Consider the following 26966-nt stretch of genomic DNA (forward strand, 5'->3'; position numbering starts at 1 on the left):
GACCCGGGTTCGATTCCCAACATGGATACAATGTGTGAAGCCCATTTCTGGTGTCCCCTGCTGTGATATTGCTGGAATATTGCTAAAAGCGACGTCAAACCATACTCATTCACTCACTCAAATCAAAGGATATGATTTGTTGATCATTGGTTTGGTTTTCGATCAAAACCAACAGTGGGTCATCATGAACATGAATTTCTATCATCATTCATGATTGATCATTGATGTTAAAAATCAATGATTTCAAATATCTGACAATTTTCAATGCAAATCACAGGAAAATCAGATTAGCACATCAAAATGATAAATAATAACAGGAGAGCCAAAGACTGTGGGACCTATAACACAATAGTTTTCAAAATACCCGGCATGCCCCATTGGATTGTGTGTGTTTCAAACCTGAGGAAGTTGTATTGTTTCCAAACATTTTTTGGAACAGACTTGTTATTTTTGTTTTAATATCCTAAATATTCAGTTCATAACTAAGTTCAGTCAAGAAAAAAAAACATTTTTGTGATCTGGAGGAACCATTGCACACAAAAGTTAAGTCTAGAAGAAACTCTTTCTGTGATCTGGGAAGCCATTGCACACAAAAGTTTAGTCTGGAAGAAAACCCTTTCTGTGATCTGGCTGAGCCATAGCACACAAAAGTTCAGTCTAGAAGAAAACCCATTCTGTGATCTGGGAAGCCATTGCACAGAAAAGTTCAGTCTAGATGAAAACCATTCTGTGATCGGGAGGACCCATTGCACACAAAAGTTCAGTCTAGAAGAAAACCCATTTTGTGATCTGGAGGAGCCATTGCACACAAATCCTCATCACAAAGCCTTCAGCCGTCCCTCACTTCAATGTTTGGTCCAACTCTCAATCAGTTGGGGGAGGAGCCAATCTATACAAATCCTCATCACAAAGCCTTCAGCCGTCCCTCACTTCAATGTTTGGTCCAACTCTCAATCAGTTGGAGGAGGAGCCAATCTATACAAATCCTCATCACAAAGCCTTCATCCGTCCCTCACTTCAATGTTTGGTCCCGCTCTCAATCAGTTGGGGGAGGAGCCAATCTATACAAATCCTCATCTGAAACATCCTCTATGTCCACTTCCCCGAGAGGGACGTCAGATCCTTCGGAAGAGATCACATATTCAACATCATCATCAACCCTGCATTCCATCTCACTGTTAGAGTCCTCCTCATCAGTAGAATCCTCGAGCTCCATGTCCCTCACTTCAATCTTCTGCCCTGGTTGCCCCAGAATCACATCCTTCATGTTCTCATCCATGTCCAGTGTTCGGACACCCAGCTCCTTCAGCAACCGGGGAAAATCCTTGTTCATGATGACGTCTTCCAACATCACGATCGGATCCAGGTTGACCAACTCGGCCCTTGCAGCAGGCCGACGAGCTCTTTCGTTCATTGAGATCCGAAGATCTATAATTTTCTCTGGCTTGTGTCGATGCTTGTTCTTCAAGTGCGACCTCATATTCTTGCTGTGGTAGCTGTCATACTTGCAGTAGCCACACTTGTAGATTCGCCCATCCAGGTGTTCCTCCACATGTTGGCTGAAGCTTTCTTTGTCCTTGGCCTGAAATCCACAGAAACCACATTTCAGCACCAATCCCAGGGACATGTCTGGGTTGAGGTATTTGAAGTTGCCGTGTGAAGCAAGATGGCTCCGGAACTTGTAGAGAGATCCCACCTTGTACCGGCAGAGGTGACAGCAGTAAATTCTCCTGGGGGTTGCTGGAAATATAATTATCACAAAAACATTAAACATCACACATATGTATTTGGTTCAAACTGAGCACTAAAATTCAAGGCATTTTCATATAATTTTCACAGCTATTTTGCCCTTTGCACCAGTCGGAATCTGTTTTGACGGATAATAGTGACTGGTTATTTTCTTGCATTGACAATTTATATATAAAATTACATTTTCAAGGCATTTTATAACAAAATAATAGTATTTGTGATTAGTACTAATTGAGTTGTTTGAATATTTACATATTTTGTATATTAACTGCATTTATTTAAGATCTGAGGTCGAAAAAACAGGGTTTTTTCATTTCCGTGAGTACTTTAATATTTCTTGTTCATGAATATCTATCATCCAGCGGTAGAAACTAACCGTTTCAGTCCACTAGTCCTTATAATGATAACATATAGCAAAACCCCGAAAAATTGCAAATTTCTACTAGTCCTTATGATACCTTTACTATTGGGCAGTTTGGCCAGGACTACAGGACCAGTGCCAATTTCTAACCCTGTCATCTATATTGAAACACTTAAGGCTGGATACCTGGTACGCCGACCATAACCTTTTTTATTGTTCTTTTAATGTGTTTTTATTTCCCGGGTGTTATACGATGTGACGGATGTATAACGGGATGTTTCAGTACATTTCAGTCAGTCTTCATAGCGAGGATTTGGCACACATGTACATGTGACCTAGATTTACATGTACCGTATTAGCGTAATAAGCACCCCGCTCTGATAAGCGCCCACGTCGAGATTTGCTAACATATTGGCTATTGAACAATCCCAATTAGCACCACTTCCAACCCCTATTCGCATATAATATGCACAGCTTCCTTCCCCTATTTGCGTATTCGCACTCATGTGTTATATGCACCCTTTATTATTGGCAATTAAATTATGGAAAAATATCTGTCGTACTTAAACATTTCAGACTGTCAGCATAAACCACAAAATTTATCTTTCAACTCCAAAATAATATTCTAATCATGCTAATAACATGTGAATAAGAGCCCCCCATTTTTAATTTTGAGAGTGCCCTGGGCGCTTTTGACGTCGAATACGGTATATAAGTTGAAAATGCCCTACCAAAAATCTGAACTGAAATACAAACAAATCATCTATCTTTTGTCTGATGTTCAGTCACACAAGTGTTTCCAGGTCAGTTGTTGGATTGCTCTCCAGAAGACTGTTGCATTATGGGAATATTAAGGGGGGATAATTCATTAAGGGAGGTAACATCCCTTACTGAACAGGGCTACAAAGTTGCCTTGGTGGCCATATTGAAAATCAGATTCAAACCTCTAGAACAAATTGGGACATATCATTCACAGGAACAAATATGTTAAGTTTTAACCACACTGGTTTCTGAGAGATTATTTTTGACTGATGACAGACGACTGACGATGGACAAAATTGCAAAATCTGTTGGCACAATCACGATAAGATGATAATAATAATATATGTATATATACATAATTACATAACATGGATTGTTCTCCTACGTGTTTCAGCTTCATCTTCAGGGAGAAGACTGTTGCATAATGGGAATATTAAGGGGGGATAATTCATTAAGGGGGTAACAACCCTTACTGAACAGGGCTAGTGATTACGTTACTAGGTACCCAAATTCGATCTCAACATGCTGATCCTATGTACCGATACTATGTACTATGGATTTCAATATATACCCATGCTATGTACAGCTCAAATAGGTTTAAGAATTGTATTTTTTGGAAGAAATGACAGACTGATAGAAATGCTGTGTCATCATGTTTTCTTATTTCCACATGAATTAGTCGCGATGGCCCGCATGTCTTGCTAAAGTTGTATTTGAGCTAGGCAATTATGGTGTTTTTTGTTTTTTTTCCTCACAAGAGTCTGTTTTGTTCATCATTTTCGGATAAATATTTCTCTCTTCTAATGAAAACGAGCAAAAGTATAATGACATCACGTGTGTCAATGGGAAGTTGGTGATAATTTATAGCCAGTAGCAGTACAGTCGTAAATAATTACTATCCGTAATATATCTGTAACGTGATGTCCTCAGATCTTTGTTTAGCGACAGCGAGAACTCAGATCTGATTTTAATGAGATTGATATAAAATAAAGCTGAAACATGTAGAACAGTCTGTGGTGTATAATTATTTTGTGAATCTCTCCAGATAGCTTTTTGAGCAATTGAGTTTTCACTCTAGGGTTTCTATGCTAATTGGGTTATTACATTTTTCAATGGGTAACCAATATTTTTTTCTATCATCTATTCATCATTCTATTGGTTTTTTCCGCAAATTAGTGAAAAATTTTCAGATTTAAAAAAAAATTAAATAATGTTTTAGATGTATATAACTGTTCTAAATATATAGGCTTGGCTCGGAAAGTAAATTAGCTCGTAATTGTGTTTAAGAAATTAGCTCCATAGTATGCATGCTGAAAAAGTTTCATTGGGTATTTATGCATGCTACCGTACTTTTATACATTTGAGTTTTTCATTTAATGCATGCATTTCTGTACGCAAGTTAATTGAAAGTGATTGGGTTTTGAATATTTTTGGGGATATTTTACGCAAATACGCTGCTTATCTGTAGCTCTGAATATATATATACATATATATAAAAAATACTATATATCAAGTTTAAAATAATCGGTCATGCAACTGTTTGACAGCAATAACCCGTTGCTAGCAGGGGCCACATGAAACGTGGTGACGTTCACAAAAATATTGCACAAACCTCGTGTCATGATACTTATGGGTAGTTCTGCATGTTCTAGTAGCATATCGTGACCCCTACTTCTAACCCATCATGCCCTTGAATCCCTACTGACATCCTAATTAAGCTACATAGCAACCAAAATGGACATGAATACTTACAGGTTCTTTTCACTCGCTCTTCTTTCCGTGTGATGATGGGTTCATCTTCATCTGATGATGAAATCACAGCCCTTATCCTTCGTCTGCATTTTTTAACAGGTCTTGTCAAAAATTCAGAATCGGAATCTGACTCTGACTGAACGTCTTTTTTGTGTTTTGCCACCTTGTTTTCAAACTCAACATCACTTTTTAATTGTTCTGTTGATTGTCTCTCCGTTTCGGCCTCAGATGCTGCACGAGAAGCTTCTGGTTCGATTGTTTCAGGCTGTGAGGTGACCTTGACCTTTTTATTGTTGGCACGCTCAACACAAATGGGAATAATGTCTCTCACTTTCTTCTTGATTTTTAATCTGGCCTCTTCTGATTCTGGAATTTTATTCCCATGAAGTCTCTCCAGACAATGTTTTGCAAGATGTGTCTTTATTTCAGTTTTACTATTTATGTTGACGTCACAGTAAACACACACATATTTGTAATACACTCTCTCTTCATGATCGCTATTATCTGGGCCGCTTGGCACAAATGACGCATACTTGGACCTCTGTGGTTCTGGTTCATGATTGACTTTCGGGGCATGTTTAGAGTCTTTAGATACGTCTTTTGAAGAGTCCTTTGAAGAGATATTTGATGCTTCAGCACGATGATCAATTTTCTTAGTTTCCTTTGATTCTGGAGAAAGCTGGTCTTTCAGTGATTTTGATGATTTTGTTGGCTTTGGAGCTTTATCAGAACCAGAAGACCCTCCTGGAAGTGCAGGCTTATTCTGAGGAGCATCTGCAGACTTCCCTGATGACAGACTCTCAACAACACCAGGAGAGACCTCAGGAGAAGGGTGGGAACTTGTTACTTCTGCAAGCATACTTTCCAGAGGTATTTCTTGGTGCAAGATCTCCTTGCCTTTGTGGAGGAACCGAATGTGGTTTTTCAGTGTGTCTTCTGTTATGTAAGAAGCTGTACAATAAGCACACTGCATTAGTTTATTCACATTATGTATCTTCTTCAGATGTAGCACTCCCTTGGTCTTACTGCTATCCACAAAGCTACACTTAGGACACTTGTACGACACTTGGCTGTGTTCTGTATCGTGTGCCTTCATTTTCTTAGCTGGCTGTGCTTCTGCATCTTCCTCATGACATTTCTCTTTCCGCTTTTTTAACTTTACTCTCTCTGAAATATCACTCACAGCTTTGTCTCCAGCATCAACTTTTTTGAGAACAACTCTTGCCTCTTCAAATGTTACAGAGTCCCTCTTATGTTTGTCTTCTTCCTTTGGAGTTTCGGGATGAGCATTTTCTGCATTCTGCGTACCTTCCTCATTTTCACAAGTTTCCTTCTCAGCAAATAGAGATGAGAAATGTTGTAAACTATCAGGTGTAGAATCATCATCATCATCATAACCATCTCCACCTTCATCTCCACTTTCAATCGTATTCTCCGGGATTGTCTCAGGTTCATCCATGGGTTCAAGCGGATGTTTACGAGTGTAGTGAGACTTCAATAATTCCAGAAGATGTGTCTTGAACTTACAAAACTTACATAGGAAATAATCAGGAACTAATGACTTTGAAGCATCTGGGATTGTCGTTGTTTTTGTTCCGGAGTTTTTATGAACTTTGAAAACATGTGTACCAACACTGTGCTTTGTCAAGGCCATGTAATCACACAATCGACACTTGAACCTTTTCAACCCCCCTGCAGTAACTGACATCACATTCTTAGAAACTTTCTCAGGACTTCTTGCATGCTTGATCGGACTGGCAGGCTTTCGTTTTGCAAGGAGGTCAGACAGCTTAGGTTTTGCGGCTTTTGGTGTTTTTTTTCTGTCTGTTTTAGGCTGAGCATCCTTTTTCTCCAGATAGTCCTTAACTGCCGACCCAATGTCCACATCAAGGAACTTGAAGTAGATATGACTTCTCGGGTGCACTACTTTGATGTGATCACCCATCTTGCTTTGTTCCAGAAGTTCAAAATCACAGTGTGGGCAGGCTACAAGATTGATCTTCAAATGCTTGAGGAGATGACAATGTAGGGAGTACTTGCTTGGGTAATCAGCCTGGCAGCTCCTGCAAATCAGTTTTCTTGTTTTTCCGATTCTGACGTCATACATTGGCTGTAGTTTCTGATCCAATATGTCACTCCCAACTCTCAACTCTGTTCGTCTTTCATGGGATGAGGAATGATCAGAGCTTGAAGACTTAGTGGTGCTCTGATGAGATCTTTCACTTCTCTTTTTCTCCTCATCTGATACCATATCTTTAATGTTGCTGGGATGATATCGAACTGATAATTCTTCATCAGGATGTTTTTCTTTGGAGTGTTTTGCCACAACATATCGTTCAAGTCCTGAAAAGTCACAATAACAGCATTTGAAAAGATGCAGACCAAAATGTCTCCTCATGATGTGGCTATGCATAGAATAAAGCGACTGGTGTTCTGTTTCACATCGTTTGCAGATCTTCTGCTTTCCAATCACTTTATACATATACTTCAGCTTCTCATCTAATTCCTTAGTACCCAGAGATGGCTTGACATCAGTGACAAGCTTGTCATCCTGGATCAGCTTCCCAAGAACCTTGAAAATCTTTGGCCTTATTTCATCCACAACTGGAACAACCTCTTCTGTGTGACATTTCTTTTCATGGATATCCTTCATGTGATCTTTCACAACGTTCCTTCGGGAGCTCTTGAAATCACACTCCTTACATTTCCACAAAGAAATGTCTAAATGGTCGAGGATGTGGCCATGGAGGTAGTTTCTCTTGTACAAAGACTTTGAGCAAATCATACAGCGATAGGATGATCCGTGACCCTCGTATAACCATTGAAGTTCTGTGTCCAGTAGGGTGCTGCCAATTTGGAGTCTCATATCCTTCGGTTCCACTTTCTCTGGAGCTGCATCTGTCAAAACTTTTTTCAGTGGACTTCCTATTTTCCCACTCTCGACTACAAGCTCTATTTCAGGATGGTGTTTATCCATATGGCGTTGAATATTGGCTTTGTACGCAGAGGAAAACTTGCAGCTAATGCATCTGACTGGGCTGATGAAGACACTGTTGTGAGGAATCGTCATCTTCAGTTTACCTTTACCTTTTTCTCTGCTGTGACCATCAGTGGGCTTATCACCTTTCTCAGCACTTTTGTTATTGGCTGAAACTTGATCTTCATTCGATGAAGTGTTTGAAAGTGAAGCATCCTTTGACATCAGTTTTGGTGTCTTGTTGGTACTTGACAGATGGCGCTTCTGCCTGTGTACATCAAGCACATTTTGGTCCAAACATTGAAAAGGGCATGAGGAACAGTTCAATACATCTGTCTTGGACACCTTGAGTTTACGACTAAATTGCCCTTTACCAGTCAGCTTGTGAATCTGGGCCATATGATTCAACATTACATCATTGCTGCCCACTTCATATTTGCACACTGAGCAAACATAGAGATTGTAGGTCAACAATTTGCTGTGTCTTCTTAAATGTATCTCAAAATTTGCCAGAAAGTTGAATCCATCAGGGCACTCTGTGCATGAAAATGCCGTGGCCATTTTGCTGGTTTTATCATCGTGCTTAGCAATGTGAGTGTTCAAATCATGTCTATCTACCCCAATATATGTGCACACCGAACACCTAAAAACAGGATCAAGGGAAGCATCTTGGACAGAGCCAACCAAACTGGTCTCATCGCCTGTTTCATTACAGGAGAGGTGTGCATCAGTATTTCCAGCTAATGCAGGTGAAGCAGCTCTGTCAATCTCAAGGGCAATGTTCTGATCCACTCTGCCATCGTCTCCCAAAACTGGTGAAAGAGCTTCATTGGCAGGAGTTGTTGAAGCACCAATAGCTGGTTTTGATGCGGATGACGTGTTGGGTGAAAGCTTTGACAGGGCATGATTATCCTTTCTGTCCTTGCACACTAACTGTTTCAACATATTTGTCATTCTGCTTTTTCCTGGATGAGCCTCCATGATGTGTTTGACTAGCACTGTCTTTGCACAATCTCTAGCACTGCAATATCTGCAACTCACAACATGTAGGATGTTTTCCTGTAGATGTTTCATGAAAGAGACAAGATCAGAGAATACATCCTTGCAGTAGTTGCACTCATACTCCTTGACTTCAGTATGATTGCTAGCCAAATGCTGATAATATCCCTGCAAGATGTTGGTCGTGAACCTGCAGCCTGAGATTGAACATGTGTGCACAGCTATACCAGGCGCATGGCCCACATAGTGCTTCACAATGTGGCGGAGCAGGCTCTCAGGACCATCGCTAGAATACTGACAATGGGAACACAACAATGAACCTGATCGGTTACACTCAGCAACATGTTTCTTAAATTCTTGGGCATATAAGGAAGAATACCCACATTGTGATCCACAAACATAAAACGTCCATGTTGTTGTCACTTTGACAGGAGAAGGTGGGTTTCTGTTCAAATCTTTTTCTGATCCTGGCGCCAATTTTTGAGAGTCCTTTGCATCCCCTGTGGTGCAATCTCCCTGATCTGAAGAAACAGGTTTAGCAACGTCCTTACATTTTTCGTCACGATCCTGATTGGGTGTTATTGAAGGCAAGTGTCCTCCTGTATTATCAGCACCTACTGACATGACTGAGGACACAGTTCTTGAAGTATTCTTAACACGGGGCAGGTCAACCGCAAGATCTGGTGCTGCTGTGGATTTGTCCAACTCATCATTGTTGCTGGATTGCTGTTCCTTGAATGAAGGCTCCCCAATACTACTGGCCACACCACTGTCAGAGGCTTTGACATATTGGTCAGGAACCCCAGTTGGCAAAGTAACAGAATGATCCTCCACACCAGTTTTAGCACTTGCTTCATCCCCATGGATGGTGGGAGCTAAGCCTTTCGGTCTTGCTTCAGGAACAATAGCATTTTGTACAGGCTCCCTGGAAACAACCTCTGAAGAAATGTCTATTATACCTTGGCTGTGTTTTGATTTATCCACTTGATACTTCTGAGCCTTGCTTGGCTCATTTTGAGTGTTTGGAAGTTGAGAATCCACAGTGTTTGATACAGTTCTGTAGCCTTTAATTTCAAGGTAAGATGAATTGCCCACTAAGCCTGTCTTAAGTTTCTCCATGTATCCATCTGTTTTTGAACATGCTAGAATCTTCAATCCAGACACATCGGATGATTTACAATGAGGGCAGGGCATGTATGCATCATGTATGTGATTCCACAGATGTGCTCGGAAGCTGTTTTCATGTTTAAATCTTCCCCTACACATGGCACAGACAAACACACCATTGACAAGACCCACTGTAAACATGACACACACACGCTTAGATTGATCAGAAGGCTGCGGCTTATACACATAGCTGCCAGAAGTCAGAGTCTGTTTCGGCCCTTCACTTGGCGGGACATTCTTGGAGGAAACTGCATGTTCTACTTCTGATGGATTCTGTCTTTTTGGATGGGTGAGAATTTGGGTCTCAACGGGTGCTGTTTGATTTGATGACTTCACCTGCATGAAAGGCCCATATCCGGCTTTCTGAATGACGAGAACCGGACAGTTGGGATTCACAATTGATACATTTTGTGGAATAAACCCAGATGCAGCAGTAGAATTCAGGACCTGAGACGTGCTTGATGAGGATTGTTGTGATGGAAGAAAAAATGATGTCAAAAGAGGCAAATGCTGCGCAGCTGTAGGGGGTCGCGGTAATATTGTAATATTAGCACTTGGAGGCTTAAAAGCTTGAGTTATATCATGGAATTTCAGCTGTTTATCCTTAGATTTGGTGTTCCCATCAGGGCTTCCTTTACCTTTGACAGGCTGAAGTTCTCTTTCTGCTCTTTCTCCTTTTGATGAAGCTTTGGAAGACACTGGGGTCACACCAAACTGATTTACATTCGTGTTTAATGATACTGGAATGAGAATGGGCTGCATATTTGATTGTTGACCTTGATTCACTGGAACAGTGGCTGGATTCCCCAAAATAATTTTATTTGGGTCTGATGAAATTATATGGCTTCTGGGCATAATCTTTGGTGGAGATAGTGTTAGCTGTTGAACAACAGAGTTTGATGCTGGAGGAGATGTTAATACTGAGGTGAATCCTGTGTTTGAAGCATCTGACACTACAGGGTTTTTCACTCCACCACTAATATGATTGAGGTACACTGGTATCGCAGGTACTGTAAAACCTGTTGACTGAATCACCTGAACGTTCATACTCTGTGGAGAGATTGTTCCTGGCATTATACTTTGAAGGCTGTTATGAACTGGACTAGTTATAGGTTGGACAGTTGTTAGCGCTTGTGCTGGGATTGCTGCTTGGGTTGCTGCTTGGGTTGCTGCTGGAATTGCTGCTTGGACTTGTGCTGTGGTTGTTGCTGCAACTGTTTGAGGGACCGTTGCTGTTGCTGTTGCTGGTGCTGATGCTGAGACTGAGACTGAGACTGTTCCTAGGTTTGTTGTAGCCAATACAGTATCACCATCCCTTGGTTTCACCAACTGCTTTGTAAAGATAACATCAGGCGTACTATTCCTAGATTCTCCTCCTTGATTAACCATTGCAGTTTCCGACGTGTTGAATGATGTACTGAAGTCACTAGATCTAGGCTGTATAACATTTCCTTGGTCCGGGACTCTGTCCATACTGATCTGATTGACTTCAGCCTGATCACTTTGATCGAAACCAGGCTCTGGCACTTGCTTTGTACCCTGAACAGATTCCTCAGTGCCATGTGGTGGCATGCCACTGGTTTCTTCAGCCTTCTCATCCAACAACTTTGCTTCGTGATCTGTTTTCTTTTTTTTACAGGACCAGTACATACCATTCAATTTATCAGCAAAATACATACATGTTCCCTTCCTTTGGGCTTCTCGCATACATTCTTTAGCCTTCTTGATTGCCCTCAAACCACATCTAAGCTGTTTTCCGTTATGACTCTCTGACACATGCTTTCCGATATCAGATCGTGTAATAAAGTACTGTGAACAGTAAAGGCACTTGTATGGCTTCCATAAAAGATGTTGCATCACATGTTCTTCAAAGCTACCACCAGAACCTATTTCATCACAGAGAAAGCATTTGAATTTATCCTTTCTTTTAGAGTACCCAATGGAAATTCGACCCTTTTCAGGACTTTTTAACTTCAATTCCTGCTGGGGAGGTTTGTCTTCAGAATTGTTATCAGCTGTTTTTTCATCATCTCCTCCAGTTTGAACTTCTTCACCTGCTTGACATTCATCATCTTCAGTTTCAGCAACATCTGTTTCTTTCTCAGGACTCTTCATCATGTTCATGTCTCCTGCTTCTAAATATGAGGTTTCCTTGCTTTGTCCTTCTGCCACTTCACTGCTGCCAGACGATTGATGTTCCCCTATTGCAATACTGGTATCTTCCCTCCCTGCAGCAGTAGTTTGGACAGCATCACACATTTGTTTTACAGATTTAATTGAAGCTTGTGCATTTGACTTCTTCAAGTCAGGACTTTTGTCCTGAGCATCAAATTCTTCTCGCGTGAGTGTAAATGGGCTTAACATCACAAATCCATGAGCATTATGTGCTGTATCCTCCTTGGCAAATGTTGCTTTTGCAGCACTCTCTGGGTGAAAAACACCATCCCTCAGACTACCATCCTGATCATGGGCCACCTCTGTAACTGTCTGCTCTCTGGAATCATCTGTCAACTTTTCGTTTTCTGCCAATGGTTGTTCTCTTGACGGATGTTCATCAGGATGTTCCTTAACTGTACTGATGTCTTGATTACAGTCACCTTCCTTATCAAATTGAGAGTGATCCACATCAAAAGGTTGAGTTTCACAAGTCTCTTCTGTGTCATGTACCTTGTCTTGTGAAGAACAAGCGTCTTCATCAGGCTGTTCCATAATTTTGTTGTCTTGACTGACATTATCTTCAATACTGGACTGTATGTGATCCACATCAAAAGGTTGAGTTTCACAAGTCTCTTCTGAGTCATGTACCTTGTCTTGTGAAGAACAAGCGTCTTCATCAGGCTGTTCCATAATTTTGTTGTCTTGACTGACATTATCTTCAATACTGGACTGTATGTGATCCACATCAAAAGGTTGAGTTTCACAAGTCTCTTCTGAGTCATGTACCTTGTCTTGGGAAGAACAAGCATCTTCATCAGGCTGTTCCATTATTTTGTTGTTTTGACTGACATTATCTTCAAAACTAGACTGTATGTGATCCACATTAAAAGGTTGAGATTCACAAGCCTGTTCTAAATCTTTTTTAATGGGACAGCTGTTGATTCTATCTGTTCCATCACCAGTGTCACCTTCAGGAGATGTAGTGTCTTTTCTCTCTCCACTACCACCTAACTTCTCTTTTTCGCTGTTATTACCAATCTCTACACATTTCTCAGATCTTGCTCCTTGCTCAGTTTCCTGGGTCTGTTCATCACTCAAGCTTTCTGTGGTCTTCCTGGTCATGCCTACAGCTAATTCACTGGCATCCTGCACACCTTCAGTAAGATCTGTTTTCTTATTGCTGAGAAAATTATGGCTCTTTGCATCAACAGATTCTTGACACTGTGAATTTTGATCATTCAATTTCTGACCAGCACCAGACAAACCTTGCGAATGCTCGTGTTCAGTTTCACATTCATGCTTATCAGTGACCAACTCTCCTAAAGAGTCATCACCTCCAGAGTCTGTGTGTGCAGTGGATGGATCCTCACAGACAGAAAGGGGCGTTTCCTCTGGTATACTTTGATCATGTTCTAGCTGCTCTGCTATGGAAGACGAAGAACCATCTTGACTTGGTTTGCCAGTTGCTCCCTCTGGAACAGGTAGCTTTTGGTTTGTAAGAGTCCCTTGATCAGAACTTGTCTCATCTGTACTTGACTGATGGATTTCATCTGCGGGTGGATTATTTGAAAATGTGTCATCTAATTTATTCGAGGATTTGTCTTCATCAATATCAGCACAACTTGTTTCACATTCAACCTCATCAATGACCAACTCTCCTGAAGAATCACATTCTTCATGGTCAGTAGCTGCTTGTGAACTGGATACATCAACGTGATCCTCACAGGTAGAAAGGGGTGTTTCATCTATCAGATTTCGATCACGATTTGGCTGCTCTTCAAGGGGAGACAAAGAAACATCTTGACTTGATTCATTCTTATCAGTGACCAACTCTCTTAAAGAGTCATGATTTATAGGTTCTGTTTGTGCAGTGGATGGATCTTCACAGATAGAAAGGGGTGTTTCCTCCGGCATGCTTTGGTCATGTTTTGGCTGCTCTGCTATTGAAGACAAAGAACCATCTTGACTTGGTTCGCCAGCTGCTTCCTCTGGAAGCGGTTGCTTTTGTTTCGTAAGCACCCCATGATCAGAACTTGGCTCATCTGTACTGGACTGATGGATATCATCTGTAGATAGATTATTAGCAAATGTGTCGTTTGATGGATTTGGGGATTTATCTTCATCAATATGAGTACAACTTGTTTCTTCAGCAATCAATACAGACTTTCTTCCTTCATGCTTTTCCTCAGTATCAACAGGTTCTTTTGGAACAGGTTGCTTTGATTTGGAAAGATCCCCATGATCAGAACTTGTCTCAACTGTACTGGTCTGATCAACTGCATCTGCAGGTGGATTATTTGCAAACGAGCCATCTAATTCATTTGAGGATTTGTCTCCATCAATATCAGCACAACTTGTTTCACATTCAACCTCATCAATGACCAACTCTCCTGAAGAATCACATCCTTCATGGTCAGTAGCTGCTTGTGAACAGGATACATCAACGTGATCCTCACAGGTAGAAAGGGGCATTTCCTCTATCACATTTCTATCACGCTTTGGCTGCTCTTCAAGGGGAGACAAAGAAACATCTTGACTTGGTTCACCAGCTGCTTCCTCTGGAAGAGGATGCTTCAATTTGGTAAGGACCCCATCATCAAGACCTGTATCATCTGTACTTGGCTGATGAACATCATCTGTTGGATGATCATCAATGTTGGATCCATCAATGTGATCCTCACAGGTAGAAAGGGGTCTTTCATCTTTCAGATTTTGATCATGCTTTGGCTGCTCTTCAAGGGAAGATAACGAACTTTTTTCAAGTTTGTCATTTGATTCATTTATGGATTTGTCTTCAACAATATGAGCACAACTTCTTTCTTCAACAACTGAGACACACTCGTCCTTTCCATGCTCTGCCTCACTATCAGGATTTTGGCTGTATTTACCAGACACTTTATCTGAAACATTGTCGTACACATTCCCTAATGCAGCACATTTAAAATATGTGACATTTGCAATTTGTTGCTGGACAGTTTCTTTGAATGAATTGTCTACAAGTGTTTTATTTGATTCATTTGGTGGCTTGCCTGGAGGGAATGGTTCACGTGGTTCTTCATCTGCAGTTGACAGTGACTTTCTACAAAGTGCAACACTGACTGCACATACAGATGCTTCTTGGGTAACGGAGTTCACAGAATGTTCAGAAACAGTTTCAACTGACTCAGGCCTCCTATCTGAAACACATGGATGTTCCACTTTTAATTCCTCTACTCTATCAGTAGATGGAGGATGGTCCTTATCTACAGAACGTTTACTGTCCTCACTTCTTCCCTCCATGGGAATACACTCATCTGTTGGTTCAGGGGGAGATAGAGGTTCTGCTTGTGGTGGAGCTGTTGCAAAATTAACTGCAGTGTTACTCACTGCATCAGGTTTAAAACTTTCCCCAAGGTCATTCAGTGGGTCCACTTCAACCACTAATGGACCAGCATCAAATAGATCATTCAAAGGTTTGTCTTCTTCAATGACATCCTTTTCAGTTTTTTTCTGCATGCTTGATTTCTGATCAGTACGGCAGTCACAGACTTCTTTCATTCCAGCAATTACCTCTGAGTTGTTGTCCTCAGAATTTTCCTTTTCAAGACCACTGTTGGCATCTTTGGCCTCTTTGTGGGCATTCAGGACTCCAGCCATTACCTCTGGGTTGTTGTCCTCAGAATTTTCCTTTTCAAGACCACTGTTGGATTCTTTGGCCTCTTTGTGAGCATTCAGGACTCCAGCAATTACCTTGGGGGTGTTGTCATCAGTATTTTCCTTTTCAAGACCACTGTTGGCATCTTTGGCCTCTTTGTGGATATTCAGGACTCCAGCCATAACCTCTGAGTTGTTGTCCTCAGAATTTTCCTTTTCAAGACCACTGTCGGATTCTTTGGCATCTTTGGAAGCATTCACGACTCCTCCAGCTTCAGTTAGGCACTCAGCATCTTCTGATGGATGGCAAACCACTCCAGCTTTTGGACCAGGCTCTCCTGGTGCTTCTTGATGATCCAAAGCCGACTTTTCTGCATCTGTCTCATTAACAGTGCTGCTACCAGATGCTGATTGTGATCTTTCAGCGGGATTAGAGTCATCATTTGTTTGGGGTGCCAACTTGTCATTCTGCTCCTCAGGGTCAGTTACTACATTCTGAGCACATTTTTCATCCATGACATTAGTTTCAGTTCCTGCTGCAGCCTGACTTTCAATAGCATTGTCTGAAGGCAAATTCTTTTCTGTTGAACACAATTTACCGCCATCTACCTCATCTTCTGATGGATGACCTCCCGGAACATCCACTGTGTCCATCTGTGGAGATGAACAAAGAATGTCTATACATTGGTTAAAGTTACTGCTCTAAGGGGCCAACCATTTAATATTTTTCTGAAGGGATGGGAATTTTATTAGAAAGATGACATTTTTTCAGTCAGTGCTTCAAGACATACTATTTATTTTCCAAAAACTTCTTTCCACATAACACATTTATCACAGAAATCCAGTAGTCCATGCAAATCAAGTTTTTTTATCTCTTTTTTTAAAACCCAAAACAATTTTTTCCCCAGCATTTTTAGAAAACGTTTCAAAAAGGTTTTAACCCTGCACCCTATTGGACAAGACGGCATGAAGAGTTATCCTGGAGTTTATAGTTGTGATATGAATAGCAGTGAGTGAGTAAGTCTGGTTTTACACTGTTTTTAGCAATATTCCAGCAATATCACATCAGGGAACACCAGAAATGGGCTTCAGACATTGTACCCATGTGGGCAATCGAACCTGAGCCTTCGTCATTGCAAGTGTTTGCCTGCTTGTACTAGTTCAGACTTATGATGACTTAATAGTACCAGCCCACTGATATACCATGCCCCATATACCATGCCATTCAGACACAGTATACTGACCCTGAGCCAACCAGACCTTGTATTAGCCCCTTAAACGCAGAGTGCCAGGCAGGGTAACAACAATTACCATTTTTAAAAGTCTTTAGGTATGTTGCAGCTGGGGATTGAACCTACAACCTTCGGCTCTCAAGGCAGACACTCTATCCACTAGACCATGGAGGGGATCTTGAGCATGTTGAGTGCCTCTTTCTGATTTTAAACATGTAGGATCAGGAACATGACCTTGCTTTTATCAGATGTTGCCTCAAGATTTTTTGAAAACGTAATAAGTGTTCATTGAATGGCCTGAAAATAATTGTTGTGAGTCACAAAAAACATTCTGTCTCTAACATAAATTAGAGAAAACCTAAAATAACAGGGGTTGAAAAATCCACTCATCCGCTCGTATTGACAAGTAGCAGCATGTGCAGGGCGAGAAAGAAATGTAGAAACCTTGGTCCTATCGGTCGAGAACCTCTTTCAATTGTATCAATTCATCTTTTATTATTCTTATTATAACAAGCGTATAGTTGACAAAGTCATCTATATCCCCTGCCCATTTTAACATGTTATGGTCCCAAACCAGGTAACTGACCCAACATTTCTCTAAGCCCATGTCAAAATGGAATGGAAATTCTAAAATTAACATTTCTAAAACTCTGTAATATCAAATGGCACTAGTTCAGTATGCGCTTTATACATAGACATGCAATGTTTGGTAAGTAAATATTTAACAGTTTATTTGTTATACTCCTTAAGTAAACCAATCCTATATTAAAACTTAAATCCAACTTGTTGTCATGGAAACATAAACAATAAAAATTTCTAAAAGTGCTATCTATCAAAAGGCACCAGTTCAGTATGTGCCTGGTAGACATGCAAAGTTTTGTAAGAAAGTATTTAACGGTTTTTGAGTTACGCTCTGGAAACGAACAGCACCCTTATAGAACCTAAGTCCAACTTGTTGCCATGGAAACGGAAAACATAAAAATTTATAAAACTCCTAAATAGCAAAAGGCACCAGTTCAGTATGTGTCTCTTAAACATGCAAAGTTTTGTAACAAAGTATTTAACAGTTTTTGAGTTATGCTCCGGAAACGCACAGCACCCTTATAGAACCTAAGTCCAACTTACTGCAATGGAAACGTAAAAAATAAAAATTGATAAAATTCCTAAATAGCAAAAGGCACCAGTTCAGTATGAGTCTGATAGACATGCCAAGTTTCGTAGAGAAATATTTCACGGTTTTTGAGTTACGCTCTGGAAACGAACAGCACCCTTATAGAACCTAAGTCCAACTTTGTCCAAGTTTTTGTTGGAAAGTATTGAATGGGTTTTGAGTTATGCCCCAGAAACAAACTCTACCCTATAGAACTTAAGTCCAACTAGTTGCAATGGAAACGTAAAAAATAAAAAATTATAAAATTCCTAAATAGCAAAAGGCACCAGTTCAGTATGTGCCTAGTAGACATGCAAAGTTTTGTAAGAGAGTATTTAACAGTTTTTGAGTTATGCTCCGGAAACGAACACCACTCTTATAGAACCTAAGTCCAACTTGTTGCCATGGAAACGGAAAACATAAAAATTTATAAAACTCCTAAATAGCAAAAGGCACCAGTTCAGTATGTGTCTCTTAAACATGCAAAGTTTTGTAACAAAGTATTTAACAGTTTTTGAGTTATGCTCCGGAAACGCACAGCACCCTTATAGAACCTAAGTCCAACTTACTGCAATGGAAACGTAAAAAATAAAAATTGATAAAATTCCTAAATAGCAAAAGGCACCAGTTCAGTATGAGTCTGATAGACATGCCAAGTTTCGTAGAGAAATATTTCACGGTTTCTGAGTTATGCTCTGGTAACGATTTCGGCACGCACGCACGCCAAACACATGCACGCACACACACACAGAACCCATTTCTATATCCCACGCCAACTTCGTTGGGGCGGGGGATAATTACATGTCACTCATATAAATAGAAAGAACACTTGACAACTGTGTGTTGAAGAAATAAACAGTATCACATCCAGAAAAACTACATCATATCCCTTCAGCAAATTCAGGTAAACGAACAGTTGGTAACAAACTGAAATTTGAGATAAAACATCACTAGACATGTTGATTGACCGTTTAAATTGTATTTCCTGTTATGCAAGGCATTGTTTTACATGCAGAGATTAAGATAACTTGTTTACTTTTTCGTAAACTAAGCCGGAAACAGCAATCATCTGTAAATACGTTTTCTTACAACATGTTCAATCTACATGATCTACAGGTGAATCGGTAAAAAAATCACCAAATAATATAACTTCAAAGAATTTGGATGCAAGATTGGAAGATTTGAATCTGAAACTATTATTTAATCAGGTACACAATTTTCCAATATTGTGTTATTTTAGTTGCAGCTCATTGCTTTTGCTGGATATTTTTACGTAAGGAACAATTTAACCAGTCACCCTCGGAGCACTCGCGATCGCGGTCACGAAAACTTTATGTTGATAATATAATAATAGTCAAACTACAACAAATGTGACTTTTAACAAGTCAAGGTATGACACTTGTGATATATGTATCAATTCACTGTCAATTAAAATTTATTTCAAGGTGTCAATAGCTGTAATCTGACTGTGGTTGCTGTAAATAACGGTGAGTTGTCCGATCTTCTGATCACTTCACACGATTTCGTAGAAATTGATTTAAACAATATTGATTAAAATTTTTAATAAAATTAATAAAATAGATAGCTAACATAAGCCCACATATACAATGAACACCATATAATAATATACAATAACCAGACAGTGTAATTACAAGATTAAATGGTGAACTTCAGTACAGATTTGTTTCCGGTGTTACGTGCTCAAAGTGAAAGTGAATGCAGCGAGGATAACGGTTGATGTATGGGTTTTCAATCGAGGACAATTGTGTTTGATGAGAAAAAACAGGATTTGACTATCAAACACTTAAATAAAGGAGTTTTTCTCCAAAACAGTAAGATTGTATTGTCTGTCATAAACATCATCAACTATCAGTTAAAAAATAACTTCAGAAAGGAACAGTTAAAAATAACTTTTCCATAAAAATTTCCAGGAAGAGTAGGAAACATGTTAAATGCTGTGAACATGAATAAATTACATTTTAAACCTCAGCCAGCACAATATGTAAAATTAATTTTATTTCATAAATTACTTTGATTACAGAAAAAAAATTCAATAATAACTGAGATCATAAAAATTAATAAAATGTAAAAGGGCATATAAAAATATTGCAGGTCAAGTACAAAACAAGAGTTTGACACTAACGTGGCTAAATCCCCCGCCCCTGTTGCAGAATTTATGACATAATAAAATCTAAACAAATCCTAACCTTTTTTAACCGAGGTGGAACTTGTCATGGAAATTGTGAAAAAAGGAAGAGTTTGGAACAGAAGTCCATCTTGCTACCATGGAAACGTAAAATAATAAAAAATTCTAAAATTTCTAAATAGCAAAAGGCACCAGTTCAGCATGTACCTGACAAACCTGCAAAGTTTCATGAAAAAATATTTAACGGTTTATGAGTTATACTCCGGAAACGAACCCTACCCTCACAGAACCTAAGTCCATCTTGTTGCCATGGAAACGTAAAAAATAAAAATTTCAAAAATTTCCAAATAGCAAAAGGCACCAGTTCAGTATGAACTTGACAGACCTGCAAAGTTTCATGCAAAACTATTGAACGGTTTCTGAGCTCCGGTAACGAAACGTGACGGACAGATGGATGTTGGGCGAGGGAAAATAATATCTACTTGCCCTGCGGAAAACCCACAAGAAATTATTATGCTGCAGACTTTTGAAAAAAATATTGCCTGCCACATAAATTACATTGTTTGCCTTGTGTTTTTTGTTTTTTTTAAAAGTTCAGGCTCAGATTTAAAAAAAATTAAAAAAAACAATAGTTATCATGTTGAGAATACTACCTCTATTACATCAATGTTATATATCCTGTATTTTGTCTGCAAACTCACTACAACTAGAATTTCAGATCCTCTTCACTATCAATTACACATGACTAGTTGTTCCCCTAATAGCACGGTGTGCATGGTGGGGAAAAACGTCACTTCTTTCAAACATTAAAATTCATTCTACTGACATGAATGGGGGGATGGGAGGGAGTAAATCTGATGTTATAGAAGAAGTATTTTCTTAGAATTATAAACAATATCTATCTATAAACAAAACTTCATAAGATGTTACCTTATCCTCTTAGAAATCCACATTTCCGGTTCTGATATCACTTCCAGTTTTGAAGTTACTTCTGGTATTTTATCTCATCATTATACTGTTTGATGACATCATTTCCTATTCTTACAGTTCGTTACGTCACTTCCAGTTATCTTTTATCCATGTGACATTTATAATTTCTGGTGACGTCATTTATGATGTCACTTCCGGAGATAATCTGATGATATCACTTGCAGTTTCCATAAACTTCCAAATATGACATCACTTCCGGTTGTTTGACATTTGAATATCTTGATAACAAGTTAGAGGTATAATGTGAAACGAAATGTGGTCTTTGTCTATCCTACCCTGAATAGCTAAAGCTGAGCAAAAGGTCTTCCTACCTTCTGAGGCTGTCAATGTTGAATTCTCGCACCTGCCCCTTTTTTTTCCATAGGATGAAAAAGTATGGGTTAATGATGGTTTGTGCTGCTACTAAGGGTCCCAGAGAATAGATACCCACTAAGTGTCTTGGCAACTGGACACAACTTGCTAAGCTCATTGCAAATTCCCATATTTCGTAAGCGGAGCAGGACCAAATTACTGGAGGAGTGTCCTGTGCTTGTCGGAAACTAGCTGCGATAGTAGACTTCAGCCAACAAGCAACTGTAGCTTTAGTAATGTCATTGTTCGAAAGAGGCTTGCAGGAAATGAATAGTCATTTTAAAGAAAAGGTCTGACCTGAGCTTGTCGTACAACGCTGCGTCGAGGAAGATGATCTTCGATCAATAGGGTAAGAAGTCAAGGGAACCACGCTCTGCTTGGCTAAATCAGTGCAATCAGGATGATCATGCAATCTGACAGTTCTTTTTTCTGTAGTACCTTGTCCAGGAGGCACCAAGGGGAAATGCATAGGCGAAGAGACCCGCTCTTTACATTGATAGAGCCTCAACATGATGTAGGATTGTAGTGCGTTGATCCAGCCCAAAGCTGTAATCTTCCCCTGGAGTGACGTTACGTTTCCCAGGAGAGACATCTACCAATGAATGGGACGAGTAGGTCGAGACAGGACCGTGTTGATCATCAAGAGAGTCTTGGTAAATCAATCTTCCAGGGTACAGAGGCGTCCGCTGTGAAGTTGAATCGAGCTCCAATGTACACAATGTCATGGACTGGTATGATTTCTGACTTGGTCGGGTGCACAAAAACCCCTTGAGACGTAATAAGATGTATCAGAATGATCATGTTCTGATGGAGTTGATCTTTGTCTTGGTCTTCCGAAAGGAAACCCTCCAGGTATCAGTGAGGATGTACGAAATGTGGATGGGCGAACCTGACCATGGGCGTTGTTATCCTGGTGATGAGCCAAGGAGCTATCAAGATTCTGAATGTCAGTACTTGAAACTTGTCAGCTTGGACAGCAACTGGAGGTATTTCCTTGCTGATTGGTGAAAGGGTAACATGAAATAACACATCTTGTAAATCAAGGCTCCTCACTGACTCCATCTGGAATTTGGGAGAAGGTACCAAAAAGGATTTGTTGAGAACCCTGAGGTCCAGTGATAGAAATTGGCATTTGTCCTGTAGTCCTTGCAAAACTGCCCAATAGTTAAGGTATCATAAGAACTAGGGTTAAGGGTTTTGGTACATGTTACCATTATAAGGACAAGTGGACTAAAAATGTTAGTTTCTATCACTGAGATCAATAATCATCCTCATGTCCAGGGAGTTCTTTAGGACCAAGAAAACTGGAGAGTAAAAAAACCCATGCTGTCCAGTTGTATTATCCCAAATTCACATTTTCATCAACCCACTTCGCTGTTCGATTTCCTCAAGCCATACGATGGAGTTTTTGACTGCGCACAACATATGAAATAGTTATTTTCCCAGAAAACAGGACAGGGTGTGAGCATTATACACAGGGAAATACAGTATTTTAGTCGACAAAATTCAAAACAGGACCAAGGACATTGGGAATTCAATTATTTGAGCAGGCACTTAAAGACACTCAAAGACATTCAATATTAAGTGCATGCTTACTTGGCATTTCTCTTAGCTTAAATACAGCATTAGAAATTGGCACTAGTCCTGTAGTCCTTGCCAAACTGGCCAAAAGTTAAGGTATCATGAGGACTAGTAGAAAATTGCCATCATTTTATGACAAGCAGACAGACAAATGTTTGTTTCTACACCTGAAATACTATTTTAATACAAATGAGTGAGTGAGTATGGTTTTACGCCACTTTTAGCTATATTCCAGCAATATCACGGCGGGGGACACCAGAAATCGGCTTCACACATTGTACCCATGTGGGGAAACGAACCTGGGTCTTCGGCGTGGCATGCGAGCGCTTTAACCACAAGGCTACTTGACCGCCCCATTTTAATAGGAATGTTTATTGGAAGTTTTGATATTATAATTATGGTTGCACACGGAAAATGAGCCACAATTGTCTGTAGCTCACCTGAAGAAATAATTTTATGACATTGTAACCTTAATTCGGAAGAAGATCTATGGTTGGTTACAAACAAATGAGTGCAAAGGATTCTTGAGAAAAATGACTTTAGAAACACTGTTATGACGACGATCTTGCACGCATCTTGCCTTAGTCCAACTCAGATGTTCCTATAGTCACTAACATTCGCACACAGTTTAAGCTCTGCAACATGTCATTCTAAAGAATAAGACCTAAAATATTTTTGTAACAAGCATGAAATACTCATATCCCCCGCCAATATGACATGAGTTATGCTCCGGAAATGAACACCACCCTTGTAGAACCTAAGTCCAACTTGTTACCATGGAAACGTAAAACATAAAAATTTATGAAATTCCTAAATAGAAAAAGGCACCAGTTCAGTATGTGCCTAGTAGACATGCAAAGTTTTGTAAGAGAGTATTTAATGGGTTTTGAGTTATGCTCCAGAAACAAGGTCATATAGGTCGTTCAACTGCACAGTCAGTATTTGGATTACTAGGTACTTTTTCTACAGTATTCCCTAACACAGAGAGAGCTCTCCTTGAGATATATGTCCTTTACCTTGTTTTGATGGCCAAAGCAAAGATTGTTTTGTAAGCCAATGGGAAACCAAATTGGCTATGTATCACACACTTGCAAATTCATAATGAAACATGCAAAAAATGCTGAGTAATGGCTGAAAATGACATTTTCAATATGGCTGCCATGGCATCAATGTAGTATTCATACCATCATCCTTTAATTACAATACTTTCTGAATAAAACTGATTACAAGCTTTCATGGACCCTCTGATCCGATGTCGGACACCTTGTCCACATGACCACACTGTTAACCACGTCAGCAAGCTGTGGGATGTCTCCACGTCCTGCTACTACAAGCTTTTTTTTCATCCTGAATGAAGGGAGTGACCTTGACCTCCATTCTTTATCAATCACATGGAATAATGTAACTGCCCCCTCAGTGTTAAAGACGTCGTTTGATGACCCAAGAAGTAGGAAGATGCACATGCATGCTTGGAACTGAGTTAACAATGTCACATTGAAGTCATGTTGCAAACATCTTTGGTGTCAGCCAAAGTGTGATCAGCAGGGCATGGAATCGATACCAGATGTTTGGATCAGCAACCCAGCTACATGCAGGCAGTCGACAGCATTCCACCACACAGCAGGAAGACAGGTTTCTCATGATTGAAGGAAGACATCACTTTGCGACTGCCACAACACTCAGAAATAACCTGCAGAAGACCAGTGGCGATAAAGTTTCTACTTGGTGTGTCAAGTTACGAAAGGGCATGAATTCGCATCCATCAACCCGACATCACTGGCAAGCATGATTGGATTGGGCTAAAAATCACATCAATTGGACAGAAAAGGAATGGGCTCCAGTTCCCTTTCACTGATGAATCGAGATACTGTCTCAGTTTCACAGATCGTCGTACTTGAGTGTGGCATGGACAAGGAGAAAGACTTCAGTATTCCAACGTAGCCGAACATGACTGCTATGGAGGGGGTGTTCAAACATGATTTGGGGTGGGATCAGTAGAGCTTGAAGAAACGATCTACATGTCGTTGATCTGGGCACGTTGACAGGTGTGCACTACAGGGATGACATTCTGGATATTTATGTGAGACTGTATGCCAGTGCAATTGGACCAGAACGCACGACCTCATCATGCCAGGGTCGTTGATGACAACTTAAGAACACAAGACCATTGTCTGCCTGGATTGCCCGACCCGGTCACCTGACCTAAATTCCATCGAAACTACAAGCTGCAGATTGCCCTCTCATGACCCCCTGTAATTCCGGCAACTTTACAGGAACTCGGCAATGCTCTTACAGAAGAGTGGAACAGTCTTCCCTTGGCAGCCACCCAGACATGTATTGGGAGCATAAGACAATGGTCCCATCACTTTTTTTTGGACAATGAATTTGTTTTCATGATTTTTGGTCAGATATTCTCATTTTGACGGGTGATCTGACTGATTATTGGTCACATGTTGTTTGTTGGCATTGTGTGGCACATGACAACAGACGTTTGTTCATTAAACATGTCTCATGCAATATGTCCATTTCAACAGATGCATACAATTCGATATAGTGCCTTTTAAAATGGTGATCCTTTGATTAGTATAGTTCATCTTTATTGTCTTCGCTTCGCGAAAAATGTCTTACTTTTGACTTTGTCCCGAGGTTTGAACCATGTTTCATAATTTGACCACAACCTTGACCTTACATGGCGGACACCCAAAAGTTAATATGACTGAGACCTTACTTTAGACATAACGTATATCAATCTTTATCATATTTAACTGGAATATTGCTAAAAGCTGCATAAAACCATACTCACTCACTCACTTTATTTTCAAATTTCAAAGAAAAATACCCCAGATATGTGCACAAGCTTTCTTCATGCCAAGTTCACACAAAATACCCATGACCTTCAATGTCATCCAATCATATGTCCCCATGTCCTCTAACATCCATTAAAAGCATGTGGCTGAGAAAACCGACTGGAAGAACAGTCAAATCAGAGCAAACACATAAAGCAGCCCCCGGGGCATAGACCTTGGCACAGTTCCACAAAGCGATCTTAGCGCTACGACTTGTAAGCCAGTGTTAAAGTATGGGAGTTATGATCACCTTAGCGCTAAGATGGCCTTGAGGAACGGGGCCCTGATTCCCCACCAATTAATCACTCCGTTAATCCCATTATAACTCATTAAAAAATAAAACAATTTAAAAGTTCAATTGCTGTGAGTCATATTGAACTGTATGGAACAGCCAAAGAAAAAAGCCTGAATGACTAGCGATGAGCATAATGAGAAAACTGTTACATTGTCTTCTGTGGATATTAATCAGTCAGCACTGCCCTTGCCTTTTGACATTTTACTTGACACGGACTAGCCTGCAAGCGTTAATTGTACATCCTGAACCCATTATACTGAAAATATTTCAGGTATCTCAAGGCCGTCGTCAACTTTTTTTTGACAGGGGGGGGGGATATTTGTACTGGTAACACTTGTCCCCAACTTGATTCAAATAAAACTCTTTTCTATAAAAAAAAATAATCTAGGAGGGGCAACTGCCCCCTTGGCTGGCTACAGCACTGTATCTTCATACATTCTGGTACTGGGGCTTGTTAGGCCTAAATCAGGCAGTTTCAACACCATATTAGGTCAAGAATTCCATATGTCTATATTTGGACTGAGTCATCGCCCATCGTATACAAAAGGGCGTGTTCCACACCCAAGCTGAACAGGCATTGAATCTACACTCTCAGATTGAAAGTGTTAAACTCTGGTCTAAATAATGATAGGGTACTAAACAACGGAACCTACTTACATTCAAAGACGACCCAGATGCATCATCGCATCATAATTATTCCACTATCGGCTCGCAGGCATGTCAACCAACGTGATAAGCCATGAGGTCGTGCTGCGCGTATATTTATACGATGATAGTGTAATCACGTGATCGAATCTGACAAATGGAAGGCGCGAAAA

General features: G+C 40.1%; 1 protein-coding gene across 1 annotated transcript; it reads right to left on the minus strand.

Annotated features, from left to right (window-relative positions):
* LOC139464930 (uncharacterized) lies at positions 1 to 26890 on the minus strand. Its single transcript, XM_071246531.1, has 3 exons — positions 26806 to 26890; positions 4625 to 16211; positions 1 to 1740 (listed from the first exon to the last, which is right to left on the minus strand). Exons 2-3 carry the CDS (start codon positions 16209 to 16211, stop codon positions 1037 to 1039), a joined length of 12291 nt encoding a protein of 4096 aa, XP_071102632.1. The 5' UTR covers positions 26806 to 26890; the 3' UTR covers positions 1 to 1036.
* Between the last annotated feature and the right edge of the window lie 76 nt (positions 26891 to 26966).

This window comes from Haliotis cracherodii, unplaced genomic scaffold, assembly GCF_022045235.1.
Source record: "Haliotis cracherodii isolate W230 unplaced genomic scaffold, xgHalCrac1.p SCAF_17, whole genome shotgun sequence".
Taxonomy (NCBI): Eukaryota; Metazoa; Mollusca; class Gastropoda; order Lepetellida; family Haliotidae; genus Haliotis; species Haliotis cracherodii.

Excerpts from the sequence above, each read along its gene's own strand:
- LOC139464930 (XM_071246531.1), bottom strand. The coding sequence starts at position 16,211 with ATGGACACAGTGGATGTTCCGGGAGGTCATCCATCAGAAGATGAGGTA. Across the intron at positions 1,741-4,624 it reads AGAGCGAGTGAAAAGAACCT|CAACCCCCAGGAGAATTTAC; the intron begins GTAAGTATTCAT and ends TTATATTTCCAG.